The following is a 16,866-nucleotide window of genomic DNA, read 5'->3' as shown; positions in this document are numbered from 1 at the left end:
TGCTGCAAAAGCTCTATGAAGTCTGCTGCCCATGTCTTAACGAAGCAAAAGTCAGAAGAGCCTCAGGCAGGCATTTGGCAACCAAGTGACACCTGTGGCTGTCTTGGATGAAAGAGACTAGAATTGGTATCTTTTTTCCTTTTTTCCAACAAAATCTGGCACTAATGGCAGAGCTTCTTTTGGGTGTATGTAAAGTGCCTTTTCCATGAGGGGAGCTAACCACCGGTTTTAAAAATGGATCTAAGGACAAAGTATTTTCCCCACCTCGCATAGAAGACATGAACTTAGCAGACCGTCAAGTCCATTCCTCAGTCGCTGGCAGAATTATCCACAGATCCACTTATGCTATAGAGAGTTTCCAGAAGCAGAGAGCAGGTGCTCACTGGTAAGACCTCTCTGTAGAGCAAATTGTTACAGATTATTCAAGCAAGTAAACTAAGCTGCACACTGCACAGAAGGCAGAAACATGAAGGCGTTCACAATAGCAATGGAAAATCAATGATAAAAACATACTTTGCCCCTAAACCCACCAACCAAAGCTCGGGTATTACACCATTCATTCTTTTCTTCTTTAGCCCTGAAAGAAAATAAGAAAGATTTCCGGAATGGCAGATGCTGTGGTCATAATTACAGTCTTAAACCCTGCTCAGCCATTACTTAGTTCTGCAGAGATGCAGCTCCTTTGCAGTTATTCAATCAAAACATTACTCAAGCCATGATCTGAAGACCACTCATGGAAGGGGGCTCTTAAATGCATGGAATTGCAACCTGTGCACAGGGAATTGTAGTGTTTGTCTCCATATGACTGGCCATCTCTAGAGCTGTAAGAAAGGAAGCTGTTGAGAAGCGCACATGTCTTTGCATCTGTGAACAGACTGATCTTCTGTTAATCACTGTCCCTTATAGCAGTAGACAAAGATAACGCTGGTTTGCCATGACAAAGTGTGTTTCCCTCTGTCAAAGGTAAAGAGGAAAGAGAAATTAGCTTGCCAACAAGCATTGTACTTTTGTGTACCAAACATACTAAAGTACATATCTTCAAAAATTGATTTCAAAGCTTTTCCAAAGCAGTATGTGCTTGGGCCAAAGAAGTGATGTTACAGGTCCTAGCCAATACGTGCTTGTGGCAGTTGTATAGAACTCTAGCTCTGGCTCTAGCTCTGATTAGACCAGGCATAGGCGAACTCTGGCCCTTCAGATGTTTGGGACTACAATTCCCATCATCCCTGACCACTGGTCCTGTTAGCTAGGGATGATGGGAATTGTAGTCCCAAACATCTGGAGGGCCAGAGTTTGCCTATGCCTGGTTTAGGCATTCCAAAGACCTCACATGGTGATGAAGAACATACCAGCTCTGCCTCTGTGTTGCAGTCCCCATTGCCCTCCATGAGTTACACCAGCCATCACCAACTTGGCACCTTCCAGTTGGACTACAATTTGTGCTCCAAATCATGATGGGCAATGGGAACTGTGACCTGGGAAAGGGCTGAGACTCACCGCTGCTCTCCTTTATGACATGAGAGAATACGGAAAGCTAATGCAGGGCTTCTACCTTGGGAATGTAGGTGTACTTCTGTAGGTAGATTTTCAGTTTACACAGGTGTTTTGAGGTGCTTCCAACCCCCTGAAGAAGCTAATTTAAGATAGTGGTTGAGATGTGATGTGGGAGAGGGGAGTAACGTGGCTGTTGCATGCAGCAAGGGCAAGAGTTTTTGAGTGAAAAAGACCTAATTGCCAACATAAATATAATCCTAAAATCTTTTGTCTCTGGACAGACAAAACCTATTCCGAGAAGTATGTATTTTTTTTTACCACAACAGGATGAAAAGATACAAATGAAAGACCATTAATGAGAGTAAGGATTAACAGGAGCCCACTTTGTGGATGTGCTGTGGTACATTTCCGCAACACACCTGAAAACAACATACAAAGCTCTGTACTTTTAGGAGCTTTTAGTGGTAAGCTGCTGAACTCTCACAGTGACATTGCCTTGGATCTTGTTTACCCAGTGAAGACCTAGCTATAGAAAACACCATTGTGGGGTTGTTATTGTTTTGCTCTTTTTAAGCAAAATAAAAACAAAAAAATAGAAAACACTCTTAAGATTGTCAAAAAGCACAAGGCTGTTATGGGATGGGATGTAAAACTTCATTAGCCTCTTGAATATATACAGAGTACTGGATATAGAACTAGCTTCTATAAATTAGGGATATTATTGTGCAAATTCTCCAGGTGGTTCAGTGGGTTGATGTGTATTCTTAACTGTGCTTTATTCAATTGTTTTGCTTTAAATTTTGCACCCTGCACTAGGATCACCTGTAACCAATATTTTAAATCAATAAAAGAAAGAAAAAGAGGGTGTCATTTATGATAGCAACTAGTAATAAACCTAAAGGCTCTTTTATGTCCGTTTTTATCCATTTGCTTCAGTTTTAAAATACTTTCTTCTCAAAGTAAATATCAGATGCAGTAGTTTTTATATGAAGTGCAGACAAGCTAGATGTATATTAGTCACTGGTATAATTTGGAGACATGCATGCTGTAGGAAAGCAGGGATATTCTTAGATTCATTAATTATAAGGAGATACCTTGAAGTTCAGGGCAGCAGTGGTTAATCTTCAGATGTTGTTGGATTCCAGGTCCCATCAGCTCCAAAAAGTATGGCCAACATTCAGAGTTGATGGTAGTTGTAATCCAACAACATGAAGGGTTTTAGGTTCCCTTCAAGCAATCCAGTTTTGGGGGTTTGTTTAAACAACAATACATTTTCCATTGCTGTTGATTCAGATTTTCTTTTGTTAACACTGGTTCTTTTTTATTGTTCAAAAGAATTAGAAATCATTTCCCTTCCTGTAGCAGGTGGTCAGGTAGGCAGTGGCATTCACCTGACCTCTGGTCACTTGTGTCACTCCTGCAAGCCAGGATGGAGAGGGGGAGCAGTGAGGAGGTAGTAAGGTCTGCATGGTGCAATTGCACCAGCAAGAGCACTGGATTGGCGCTGCCTGTGTTATGCACCACACTGACCTCATCCTACCAACTGCTGCTGTTCACTTCCACAGTGGCCAGCATGTTAGCTGTTAGCCTCTTTCTAAGGGCCTCTATGGTCAATTCCCCAGTCAATAAGCGGACCTTCCTGCCTCTTTTTGCTGCTTTTTGGTGTACGATCTGCATGTGTTCCCTCAAGGTTGCTGCGTAACATTGTTTAGGTGTGAAAAATATGATACTCGGAGAGATACCAGGTTGAATCCAATGTAGCGCTATGTGAACGTTTTGTCAGCGCAAGGATTTCTGCCTGCACAATGGAATGTTCTCCCCCTAACCTTCCCCTGCAACCCCTAAATATATTCTAGGCAATGGCATAGCATGGGTGGGCTGCCCTGGGCAGTGATAGGAGACTCTATAACCCTGAGCTCTCACATAAATAAAGAGCCACTTAATTATGCGGCATATATATAAATCCAGCAGCTGTTCAAAGTATGCAAAGTTTACCTTGTAATCTTGAAACCCATTTAGTTAAAAGTAAGTATTGTTATTGTAAATGGAATTTACTGCCAAGTAATTGTAGAGAGGATCATAAACTGACAAGTCCCCATCTATTTTTGTGAAATAATCACTATCTAAATATTCTAGATATAAACTTTGGGCATCCATAATAAAGACACCTCTGTGAACAGAAGTATATTTTAATAGGATGAGCAGGGAAATTGCTTCTTTAAGTGACGTGACTATGGAAACTGAGTGTAAATAAAGAGCAAGGCAGCATTTCAGTCTGAAGTCAAAGACAGGAAGTGGGCAGAGCTCTCTGAGACCAATGACAAAATTTCTTCCCTGACATAATCATTACACTGGGGTCCAGTTGAGTTTGCAGATAATTTAGTATTGAAAAAATTAATTAGACCTGTGCCTGTAATTGCTGCAAACATTCCCAAGGGACTCTGTATTCTTGGTCTCTGCTTCAGAACCTATTATTTTGTGTGTTTACATTAATGTCTGCTGCTTTCCTGCATGTTAAGTAGACCAAAAATGAAGAAATGAAAATACTACCCTTTAATACTGATGGAAAACACCAGGACTGTTATGGGATGCTGACGCATATATAGTCAAATATTGTCCACAGAATTCACACCCATATCATAATAAGTCTCAGCTGCAACATTTCAACCATGCAAAAGTGATAGGTTTCTGCACCCCAAGCACTACATGCCTTCATCCAGGCAAGCAAGCAGGCATTATTGCAGTTCAAGGAAGTTCCAGCCATACAAAAGCACTTGAGGAACAGAGGGGTAAAATGGAGAGGTAAAATGGAGCGTTCTGGAAGAGGGCAGGGAGCATCCATGGTGCAACATTATGTGGAGCTCCCACTTGTATGGATGCTAATGTAATGCTAAGTATGTTTGGTACTTTTGACTTTACGCTGCAATATACATGGGGCTACATTTTAAAGATCCTTTGAAAGCTACAGCTGGTAAAAATGCATCTACTAATAGGGCCAGAGGGTCGTCAAATATAGCACAAATTTCATCAGCCTCTTTGGTTATCAGTTCATTTCCAGGCTCAGTTCAAAGTGCTGGTGTTTACTTTTAAAACCCTAAATGGTCTGGGACCAAATTATTTGAAGGACTGCGTTCACCAAAATGAACCCACCCAAGACCTGCTATTGACTTCAGGGGGCTTACTCTCTGGCCCACTACAAACAGAAATAAGATGGGCAGATACCATGGAGAAGGACTTTTCACGGGTGACCCCATATCTTTGGAACCCTCTTTTGTGAAAACTCTACCAATCTCCCTCTTGGGAAATCTTCATGCAAACCTTGAAGACTTTGTGAAGCCATTTCTGAATGATTTTATTCTGACTTTAAAGGGATTTCATTGATGTGTTTCTCACACTTCGTTCATTGTGACTTATTGTGGTTGTAAATCTTATTTTGGTAAACTCTAGAGAGGGCTTTGTCCTAAAAGGTGGCACATGAATATCTGAAATAATTTACTACCCTTGTGGTCACTTGCTTTTTGCTTCCAATTGTAGGCATGGAGTCTAAGGAACATTGTGGTTATTTTAGAGGTAGGTTTATGCAGCCAATTTCTGCTTTGCTGAAGCATTTTTAAAATGTGACATAAGAAATGTTTAGCATATGAATTGGGTAGTTCATCCCCTTCCCCTTTATCACACATTCATGTGATTATGACTGAGAAAAGTCAAAAGCTGGCCCAGTAATCTGACATTCGGCAGTGCATTTCTCATCCTTTGTTAAGGACAAATCGCGTTTCATTGACTATGTGAAATGTGGAGTTAGTTAAGACAACCCAAAGTCCAGACACCTTCCTTGCTCCTTATTTCTGATTGTGGAAAAATATAATCTGGACGCTGCCTGCTAATCTCTTTGGAGTGTGTTAGATGGAGGATATTTCCCCTGTGAAGAGGTTGAAGTATTTGACCTCAATACACATTCCAGACTCACAATTCTGTGATCCTAATACTCAATCATCGCTGCAGGAATGTAAGTTCATTTGAGCACAAATGACAGCGTAGCTCAACTGAAATGACACAGAGAATAAGAAACATCAATTTTAATAGAGATTTGAATCAAGGGATGATGAAGAATGTAGCACCCTTTGTTCTTTCTTCAAACCTGTGTCTTAGTGGAAGCATTTATGGATGTGTTTATTTATTCACGCATAAGATACAGGCACACCGGTGATCAGTCCTATGCACCTTTTAACACCACCACATACAATGCCATAATCTCGGTGCACTCGATTATTTCTGTCCTTGTCCAGGTTGTCAAACCAAAAATCCCATTATAGAAGATTCCTGGGACCTCCAGTTCTGCAGATTCATGGGCTCCTTGGTACTGTGAAGTAATGGATGTTCTGTTGTGTTATTGGTCCCCTGTCAGCACTTGTTTGCGATTTTTTTTTCAGCTGGAAGAACCTGAAGTGGTTTAAAGACAGCAAAGTTGGTGGAAGCATGCCCATTATATGCCCAGTAGATTAAAGTCTCTGTGATAACAATTGGAGCCTCCCTGTCTATGGTCTTGCTGACCACTGAGCTTAGAGTGGGCGGAAATGGCACAAAATGCTATGAAGTCTGTTTGACTTTTATGGTCAGATGTGAAGCCGAAAGAGAATTCGGCCTCTGAGCTTGTTTTGAAGGAGCAATAAAAGCGCTAAACAGCAGCAGCCCTGGTCACTCCCTATACATAATTGAAATAGCTGCCCACTGAAGTCAGAATGAGATCGGGGGGGGTGGGGTGGGGTGGGGAGGGAGCTGTGTAAGTGGCTCTGACTGTTGCTATAACAACAGCACCTTGGTCTAATTTCTTCTGAAAAATGACTTGCTGCTAGTGGGATGAAGTGGAGCAGCTTTTTGCAGCAGATGAAAGCTCTGTCGACAGCCTTAAGTGCTCCCTTGTTTATGTAGTGCATACTCCATGGTGTGGCCACTATAGTCCTGCTGAAAATTCCAAGATGAGCTAGACCACGTGTGGGTGTGTATGTGTGTTGTAATATGTAGATATAGTTTTTAAACTATTAATAAATAGCTCCATAAAGTTTAGAGGTCTCCTAGCCCACGACCAGGTTCCTCCTCTTATAAATGGCTTATAAATAACCCAATACTCACTCATGTCCACCAAAGTCTACTGCTTTGGGAGTAAAAATACTTTGCCCCTATTTTTTTTTGGTAATGCTATTCCAGGGCACCCCACCTCATAGGGAACAATGGATGTCAGTTATTTCCACATGTAACATATCCATAGAAACTAATGGATGTTCATTAAATTAAGGCACCCCAATTCCCATGAGATTTTGCAATTCCTGCAACTCTATCCGTTGCCTGTGAACAAAGCTAAAGTCTTACCGCCATGCTCATCCTTTATGCCAGTTTTAAGTAACTTGATTTGTGCAGCATCGGATGACATGCACAAGCAAGAATTTGTCTATGTTTATATGTCATGGTAAACCATAGTTTGAATAGTTTACTGTGAACGTGGAGATTGTACCTGTTTCACTCCTCCCCTAGCGTGAATGGGAGCAACAAGTCACAACATTGGCTTAGTGTTATGTCAAGACTGAGGGACGTGCTTTGTTTCACTCCAAAGAAATCACAGTTGGGAGGCAAAGAAGAAACCTTGGCTTCAGATCCCTGGTTTAGATGTAGCACAAAGCTAGGGATTGTGTGTTGTTCCTGCTTGCACTAAGGAAGGAGCAAAGTGAAAGCCAAACGGTGTTTTTATGGTAAACCATTAGCTGTTGTTTACCATGACACACAAATGGAGCCACTGGTTCATTTCAGGGAGGGGAAAATACACCCACCCACCTCACACACATTTATTTTCAACAGTTTTGTGGGAGTGTGGTAGGGCTTTCTTCAGTCAGAACTCACCGGAACTGAGTTCCAGCACCTCTTTGGTGTGTTCTGGCACCTTTTTAGTGTTGTGGTGCCATTCCCTAGCATGCTGCTTGGGGCTGCATGACAGAGGCGGCGGGTGGCCTGGCAATTGGGCGGAGGTTGGTTGCGTAAGGCGGCAGCTGATATTTCCTTGCAGCAGTGGGGTAAGTGGGCGTAGAAGAGAAGGTCCTCCCCCTGAAAAAAGCTCAACAACTACGGATTCTGTAGTGTGAAGCTGTATTTGGAGTAGTAGCTATTTTCAGTTGAGGAGTGTCTACAACGTAAAGAAAGGTTGGGGAACCTTTTCCAGCCCATTGGCCAGATTCTGTGATGGATAGCCTTTAGGGCAGGGATTGGCAACCTAAGGTCCATGGGCCACAAGCGGCCCATGGGGGTTGTTTAACCGGCCCACGAGCCAACCCCAAACTGAGCTGCCCACTCGGTGAGTCCCTGCGTGCTGTGCTAAACTTGCACAGCGTGGCATGGGGATTCGTTTCTGCGGCACTGGAAATCGTGTCTGTGTGGACACTGGAAATCGTGGGCACGCGGGCACAATCCAGCCCATGGAGGGATCTCCACTGGAATGAACCAGCCCAAGTGAGGTAAACCTTGCTGACCCCTGTCTTAGGGGGCAGGGGCTGCAGGCTAGAGGCCAAAGGCACTTGTAAAGAAGAGATGGATTCTTACCTTTATACAGTAGGTTATATTCCAGCCATGCCAAAGCCACACACACACCCCTACCTCTGCTGAGGAAAGCAAGCAGCGTTATCAGAGCGCAAGGGCACATTCCAGCCAGGCAAAAGCACCCAAGGAGGGCATGGAGCAGGACCAGCTTGAAGAAGGACCAGTTAGGAAGACCTGATGGGTCACATAGGGCCTCTGGGCATGTGGTAAAGGGACATGCAGTGAAGCTGTAGTGGGATTTTTTGGGAATTTATTGGAGACCTTTGAGATCAGCAGCCTGGTCATCTTATTTCCTTAAAGTGTGGCAATGTAATTGACCACAGTTTAATCCTTGACATCACACCCACTTGTTCAGATGAGAAGTGATCATATCCCCCAATTCGTTTTCAATGCTGAAGTGCTCAGGGGATATTTAGGTTTTAAGTGGCAGGCAACCTGCTAGGTTACTGAGTCGAGGGTCCACAGAGGAGTGTGGGAAGCACACAATAGCATCAGACTTCATTATGCACCATCCATTTGACAGGGGAAGAAACAATAAATGTAACCCATGTCCGAAGGATGCGTCACTCCCTTGGGAAGAAAGCAGCAAGTCCGTCAACCTCATTCCACCTGCATTTCATTTCACGCAACTGTCCCAGGCTAGATTTGAACTGGGGTTGTCAGCTGCACCTCTTTACCTGTAAGGAGGCAGCAAGCAACTATCTCAATTGCTTGCTGAATTACCTTTGACGATGCTCCACTATTTGTACATAACCTAACTGATGTAAAGTATGTATGTAATAAAAAGGGTTTCTGGTGTTAGGAATGCATACTTTGTCCACAGGAAGAAGTTGCTGATTTGAGAAAAACACCAGGGAAGGAGGGAATGACAGTTATTTGCCTATGGAAGCAGTGTAGGCATACAGGGCCAAATACCTCAGGCTAAGGAATGTTTGCTTAATTTTGTTTATTGATTTTGCATAGCAACCTATTACATAAATTGCAAAACTAAATATAAAAGGCAATTGGACATTGCCAGATCCAAGAGTAGTTTGAGGTAGCAAAGTGGAGCAACAGAATTGGGAGCTGTGCCACTTCGGACTGCAAGTGGGAGAGTCATATTTTTGAATGTTCTCCCATGTAAAAGGAAAGAAAAAGAGCTATCAGATCAGTACAGCAGGGAGCTGGGTAGGTTAATTTTATTCTTTATTTTTTTACTAGAGGCAAGTGTTTGTTTAAGCACATTTTTTTAAAAAAGTGTTTTACCTGCAGTCTGAAGTGGTACCGTCCCTCATTCTGCCATGTCACTCTACCACCTCATTCTTGGTAATGTGTAGAAAAGCACCAAACTGACTATCACCTTTAACATATCTCGTTGCTAAAGGATTATAATACTCCCTTGTAAGGAAAAGCAACAGGCACAAAAATAAAGAAACAGGAAAGGGAAGGGCAGTAGCCAGGCTCAGCACATCAAAAGAGCAGGAGAAAAGGGAAGCAGATCAGATAGAATCCACTTTTCCTCACAGGGAAACAGAAGAATTTTATTACTGGAGTGTATGAACATGCTTTGTAGAACAAGTAGCCAGCAGTATCTGAGGCATGAAACTTATTTGGAAGAGACTGCAGCTGCAAGTCATTTCTCCAGCTTTGTCTTAAAAACGTTGTCCAATGTGTTTAAAGAGAGTTAAGAAGACAGACTGAAGTGACAGGCTTTTTGAAGCATCTTCCTTCCACATTAGAAGAGTTGTTTTTCATCCCAGTGCCATCACTTTAGTGGTAGTAAAAGGGCTTAAGTGGGATTGAAGTGGTGCCTGAGCCTTGTCTTGTGAATGTAACTCTCAGTAGAATGACACTAAACAGTGCAGGAAAACCAGTGAGTTGAGATAGTGGTATCTCACAATTAAGGCAACAGTGGCAATAAACTTCCTTATCTACCCCAGGCAAGAGAAGGACGGCAAAATGTAGGTCCTTATTTCAAAATGGCTGCAAGCTGAGAAGCGGGATTTGCAGAACCGATTGGGTTCTGCAAATACAGGACATTTATTGGGTGCCACTTCCAAGAGGGTGATTGAGATGAGGCCTGCCTTTGCTTTCCCACCAAGTATATAAAGGCTGGTATGTGATGCTGTAGAAAACGAGGTGGGTAAAGGAAAGCTGAGCCAAATTCATGGTATATTATTAATTTTTATTATTTAAATATTATGTTAGCCACCTTTGGCAAAAATCCCCCTGACGCCATTTTTACACCCCAAAACCAGGATGTTTCAGGAATTTTCCTGACGTATGGCAAGCCTAGCTCATGACAAATGCTTTACATAAAAAGAGGAAAGGGTGGTGCATTTCAGAACATCTGGCAGAATTTCTTAGAACTTTGTGCAGAAAGCAGATCCCTTTCTCTTGTGCCGCCCACCCATCTACACAGTGTTTGTTGTTTTTTAAAAAAAATTGTTTTAAAAATCCCCTTCCTCCCTTCCTTCTGTAACTCTGTAACTGGGAAATGGGGAGAGGAATTATTTTATAGTAGAAATATCAAAAACTTTGAATTAAAAAAAACCTCCTTTGGAAGCTGAAAGGGACAGGGGAGGTCCATTGCATGCATGGAAGTCTGTTGTACCAGCAGAGCTGCAATGTTCAATACAACCGCTAGATTATAAATATAAGAATCCACTGGAAGGCAGTAGCAGTCCATACACATGTCAGTTATCAAAACTGAGAATTTATGTTAGCATCACTGATGATAGAGTCCAGGATGGGGAACCTTTGCAGCTGAAGGGGCCAATATTCTCTCATGGAAAAGGTTCCTGAGCCGCTTACCAGTGATGGGCATGGCCAAATGTAAAAATTGGGGGGGGGGGACAAATGCAACTCTTAGCTTTATGTAATAGGCTGCATTCAAGCCATGCACAATTCAGAGGTTTCTATACACACCTTTCTCCATCAATGAAAGTAGGAAACACTACTGCAGTTCAGGGACACAATTCCAGTCAAGCAAAATCACTCAAGGAGGGTGTAGAAACACACTTTGTGTGTCCCCTACCCCCAACTGCTATACCCTTTTTGCCCTGTTTGCTCCTTTCTTTCTCCCACATGGCTCTTTATCACCGACAGAACAACTATCCAGCATGCTACGCAGGTGCAAATGCTGAGAATGCTATAATGCTGAAACTTTGCAGGCTCCACCTGTAGCTTAAGTATTAAAGTAGGGAGGAAGAACAGGGAGGACTCTGTGAGCACCATGAAACAAACATCTCCAGTACTGATGACTGAAGCAAGATGTATGAAAGAGCTGTTTTTGTTTTCCATTGCATACGCTACATTTCTTTTGCCCCATTAACATCTCTAGTGATACAGATTTTTCCCCTCCTCTTGGAACAGTATGAACATTGAAAATGGTTCTTTGGCCAGAAACAGGAAGAATATTAATTGTGTACCCCATGGTGAACAATGGCTGTATCACTCAGCACTTGATGGGGGAGTGTTGTGTGCCAATGAGGCACAGAGAGAAAGTATACAGGTTATGAATTATAATAAATTTTCTGTGAGTATAGTTTATGGCATAGAGTGTTGTTTTTTGTTTATGAAGGGCAGAAGTGTGAGCAAGAGTCTAATTAATGATTTTGTTCTGTTTCTTCAAGCTTCAAGAGACGGTGAAGAGAAAGTTGGAAGGAGCACGCTCACCCCTCAATGGCGAACAGCAGAATGGAGCCTGTGACAGTAGCTTCTCCCCAACCAGCAAGCGGATACGGAAGGATGTACCTGGGATTGAGGGAATCAACAGCTTGCCCAATAATTTGCCTTTGCCTTCTATTTCCCCTCTTCACCAGCTTGACATAAAACCATCACTGCCCCTGCAGAACAGTGGAACTCATGCTGGTGGTCTGGATGACCTGGGTAAAAACGGTGGAATTCCAGAGATAAAACTCCCAATCAATGGATGCACAGAGCTTGAGGATAGTTTTAACATCCTGCACAACAACAGCAACAACAGCAGCAAGGAGCTAAAACAAGAGCCCCTGGATGATCCTAGCTGCATGGACAATTCTGACACATCACTTTCAAATCAGAATAAACTTTTTTCAGACATTAACCTGAATGATCAAGAGTGGCAGGAGTTAATAGATGAGCTGGCTAACACTGTTCCAGAGGATGACATACAAGATTTGTTCAATGAAGACTTCGAAGAGAAAAAGGAGCCTGAATTTCCCAGACCAGCCACTGAGATTCAAGAGAGTGCGAGTGTTAAAAGTGACCCATCGCACTCTCCATTTGCCCATGTTCCTCTTGGGTCTCCCCAGGTAAGGCCTTCTTCGTCAGGTCCTCCATTTTCAAATGTCCCTACAGCATCTAGCATACCTTCTGTCTCTAGTGCGCCCCCAGCTCCACTCTCTGACAGCTCACCAGCAAATTGTGTGGTTCAGTCACCCCAGACTCCTAACCAAGCACATACCCCAAGCCAAACTCAGTCAAGGCCGGGTAATGGTTATCTCATTAATCCAACAACAGTGGCAACAGCTGCCCCGGGGCCTGGCCAAGTGGCTGTGCCCAGCACTGACTTATCTCCAGCTGAACAGCTTAAACAGATGGCAGCACAGCAGCAGCAACGAGCTAAGCTCATGCAGCAAAAGCAACAGCAGCAGCAGCAGCAGCAACATCCAAATCAAGCATCTAGTTGGTCTCCAGTGGGGCCTCCATCTAGTCCTTATGGAGGACCCTTCAGTACAGACAAACCAAATAGCCCAATGATATATCCCCAAGCCTTTAACAACCAAAATCCTGTAGTGCCTCCTACGGCAAGCAACCCACAAAAGACTACGATGAATAACTACCTCCCTCAAAACCACATGAATATGATCGGTCAGCAGCCAAATAATCTGGGTACAAACTCCTTGAGCAAACAAACCAATATGCTTTCTTATGGCAACACTAAACCTCTGACTCATTTCAATGCTGACTTGAGTCAAAGAATGACTCCACCGATGGCCAATCCCAGCAAGAATCCCATGATGCCATACATGCAGCAGCAGCAGCAGCCCCAACAACCGCAGATGCAGGCTCAAATGACGCACTTGAGTGAGGAGCAGAAGCGCATGCTTATCATGAAGCAGAAAGGAATGATGAACCAGACGATGGCTTATGGAACACTTCCCTCCCTTGGTCAGGTAAGTGTGAGCAGATAACGCTCTTTTAATGACTTAATTCATTATTTTGTTGCAAAATCCAAGAGGGAGTGTGTGTGCTTAAGTCAAGGGTCACTAGGTACTTTTGGAATTTGAGAGTGTGCTGTGGGCGCCAGCCATAAACATGGCTGCCATGGATGTATAGCGTGACACAAAATGGCTGCTGAGGTGAAACGGTGTAAGACAAAATGGGCGTCATGGGCTGTGGTATAGAACAAAATGGCTGCTACATCTTAAAGAGCAGGAAAATGCCACACTGATCATTAGTTGGTCGATCAGTGTGGCATTTCATTGTTGTTGTGGGGCGAGTCATGTTTGACTTGTTTGCCTTTGCTTTGGAGGGAAAGAGGGTTCTAAGGATATGAGCGATCTCTCAGGAGTGGAGAGTTGCTATGGACTTGCTAACGGATGGCCTCTTGTTAATGCTAGCACAAAACACTTTTACAATATCAGAACAGTAAGTAATTTTCCTGAGCTAGCTGTGAGGCAAAGGCTGGCAATTCATGTGTTCATGTGGCAATGGTGTGCAATGGCATGTGTTTACTAGGTGCCAGTAGTGTGGCCAAATGAAAAAGGGCGAAGGGCTCCTGCACCTTTAATATTTGGATTAATATTTGGCTTGAGCTACAAGCTACACCTGCTGAAATTTCCTCTCTCCACAACTATTAAAAGCAGGAGCTCTTGTCATCTCCTTTACCTGTCCACCTTATTTGCCAATAAAGGACAACCACCATCCTCTGCTCATGGCAGATTCCAAAAGAAAAGCGACTAGTTGCTGCCTGTACAAGGTGGATTGTGCTCCTGTCCTCATCCATGTACAAGTCCTCTTCCACGTCATTGTTCATTGTGTGGTCTACCACCTTAGAGACCACAGCTGTGAAAGTGAATAAGCACCTGCCCCGACATTGTAGTTATTTGCTTCATTGTAGAATACTGTAGTCTCATCTGCAAAATAAGAACATAAGAGGGGTGCAGTTTGATCAGACCAATGGCCCACCAACATCAGCATCCAGTTCTCAAAGTGTCCAGCCTGATGACTATGGGAAGCCCACAAGCTGCACCCAAGGGCAACAGCACTCTTCTTGCTTGTGATTCTCAGCAGCTAGCGTTCGGATGCACATTGGTGCTTCTGGCAGTGGACATAGAGCATAGCCATAGCTGATAGCCTTATCCCCCATGGTTTTTGCCAAATCCTCTTTTAAAGTCGGTGGCCATTAATGCATATTGTGGAAGAAAATTCCATAGTTTAACTCTGTGCTGAAGATTTGGAGCATTTTCTTTTGTCTGCCCCAAATCTTCCAATCATCTCTGTGGGTAGAGAACCCTTTTTTTCAGCCTGATAGCAATGTTACAAGGCCTGTATGCCGGCAGTGGGCAGGGCTGGAGAAGAAAGTGGGCAGAGCAATGGATGTGACTTCTACCTTCGTACACTAGGCCACATTCCAACCACACAGAAGTGTGTATACCCACTACACTCCTCTCTCCAGCCAAGCAAGCAAGGAGCACGAACACAGATTAAGGACACATTTCAGCCAGGCAAAAGCACTTGGGGAGCGCTCAGAGCAGGCCTGGTGAAGGGCATGGCCAAGGAAGGAAGGAGAGTCCTGAGAGGCAGATAAAGAGCTCGGAGGGGGGCACATTAGATCCCTGGGACTGATATTCCCCACCCTGACTTAAAACCTTTTTTATTTTTCTGAGTATGGCCAAACAGGGCAAGCTTCGTGTTCCTGACAAGTTAAAAGATGATATTTAAAAAACAACCCTTGATTTCAAGGTAAAATGTTGATACAAGCTCAAGAAAGAAACCATACTTGTACCTCATAACCCTCTGCCCCAATATCTCATTTAGCTCACCTTCAAATGACCTGAGCAGAAATAGAACCCTAATGTTTCCATACTGAAAGATCTTTCCAGTCCCAGTGGGCCAATTTAGAGGCACACAAGAGAAAAGATTGGCTTAGGTGGGAAAGGTAAAACAGTAGCCTTCCATCTGGAATGTATTTCCCCTTCTTTCTCTTACTGTTTTCCTGAAAAATGTTTGTTGATTGACCTCCCTATGCAGTCAGGAATAATTGTTCCTCACAATGATGGGAAAAGATCTGCTGATAACATAGAGCTAAAGTCACAAAGCACTTTCTGTCCTCTTCTCCCTACATCAGGAAACAAAGAGAATCAAGGATGGCTAGAATCTCTTACCTTACTTTTATTCTGTCCTTTATAGAAACAATAATAGGAAAAGAGGAAAAAATACCCTCCTTTCTTCTTTTTGAAACTGTCTCCAAAATGGGGGCATATCACTGCATGGTTAATATCTTTTATTGTGCTTTACTGTACATTTCTTCTAACCTGTACTCTCACAATAAACTAGTGCTGTATGTATTTTAGAGCTGCCAGATTAAAAGCTACATAGAGGCCATTATTCCTACAGAGAAGCCTTCCCCAAACTGGTGCCCTCCATATTTTTTGGGGACAGCAGCTCCCATTAGGCCCAGCCAGCACAGCCAGAAGTTGTAGCCCAAAACATTTGGAGGATTGGAGAAGGCTGCTACGGAGTAATGCAAGAGAGTTCATTCTTTAGCACTACGCCTGATCTAGAATCAATAGTTGCTTAGCTGTGCAGTTGTTTGCGGGGAAGGAAGGGAGCCTCTCTTTATGTGTCAAAAACCTGTTGCTCTTCATTTGGCTGATTGAAAATGGCATAATTGTTCCTACCAACAACACAGCCTGCGCTGCTTCTGTGGTATTGTGCAGGGCACACAGTCCACAAAGAAATGTGCAAGACCTCACACTGTGTGCATTATTGAAACCTTCATTCTCTGATTCCTTGTTGTGCCCTACACATCTATGATACTAAAGTGGGGGGGGGGGAGAGAGAGAGAGAGAGAGAGAGAGAGAGAGAGAGAGAGAGAATATGAATCCTTAGTGGGCATGCCTAAAGGGACATACGCCAATGCCACTATGACTATTGTCAGAGTAATGGGATTTTAAAAAATGAATGCAGACAGAATGAAGTAAAGCCCCAGAAACAATGCTGTGATCATATACTGGGCAGATAGTAGCAATCTTATATGGGACATGCTAGCGTTCCAGGGCCATCTATGCTGATAGCTTATCAGAATATCTTAATGTGTGCCCCTCCTGCCGCATATGGCACTTGGCACTGTTTTGTATGCCATGTTAGCGACATGAACACCCTGCAGAGAGATCAGTAGCACACAACCTTCATGTTAACATGTCAGTGAGTAGCTGGTGCTCTGCCTTGTTTTCTCGGCTTTGATGAGCTTCATTAATTATACTAAAAGAAAAGAAAGGTGTGTATGGCTGGAGAGAAACCCATTTAACTCACCGTGAATAGGAGTAATTGGACAGTTGGCAGGGTGTTAAATTGGTGGTCTAGTGAGAGAAACTAAAAAAAAAGGTGCATTATTCCTGCATGCACAAAAGGTGGTAGAAGTTGTCTAATCTCCTACTGAATATTGTTTCTCTGGAGTGCAGTGGTCATGACTCATTTCTCAGCTGAAAGCCTGCAATAAGTATTATTTGCATTGCCAAACCTCTGCCACCAGTGCTGTAAAGAACATAATCCATAGAAAATACAGACTCTAATGCTTCAAGTGCAGTGTTTTATGCTAAT

General features: G+C 43.2%; 1 protein-coding gene and 1 long non-coding RNA gene across 3 annotated transcripts in view; one reads left to right on the top strand and one right to left on the bottom strand.

The window, feature by feature from the left end:
- Positions 1-16,866, top strand: part of MAML3 (mastermind like transcriptional coactivator 3) — a 275,966-nt gene that overhangs the window by 139,790 nt on the left and 119,310 nt on the right. For both annotated transcript variants that reach the window (XM_082237554.1, XM_082237555.1), the window contains exon 2: positions 11,691-13,214. In XM_082237554.1, the coding sequence (XP_082093680.1) occupies positions 11,691-13,214 (1,524 nt within the window). The remainder of the gene's footprint in view (positions 1-11,690; positions 13,215-16,866) is intronic.
- The window catches only part of LOC309540724, a 333,626-nt gene continuing 318,108 nt past the window's right edge, over positions 1,349-16,866 (bottom strand). The window contains exon 3 of the long non-coding RNA XR_014223431.1: positions 1,349-1,358. This is a non-coding gene — a long non-coding RNA (uncharacterized lncRNA). The remainder of the gene's footprint in view (positions 1,359-16,866) is intronic.

Source organism: Podarcis vaucheri (genome assembly GCF_965113315.1).
Source record: "Podarcis vaucheri genome assembly, chromosome: 9".
In the NCBI taxonomy this organism is placed as follows: Eukaryota; Metazoa; Chordata; class Lepidosauria; order Squamata; family Lacertidae; genus Podarcis; species Podarcis vaucheri.
This window is presented reverse-complemented; position numbering and strand designations above follow the sequence as displayed.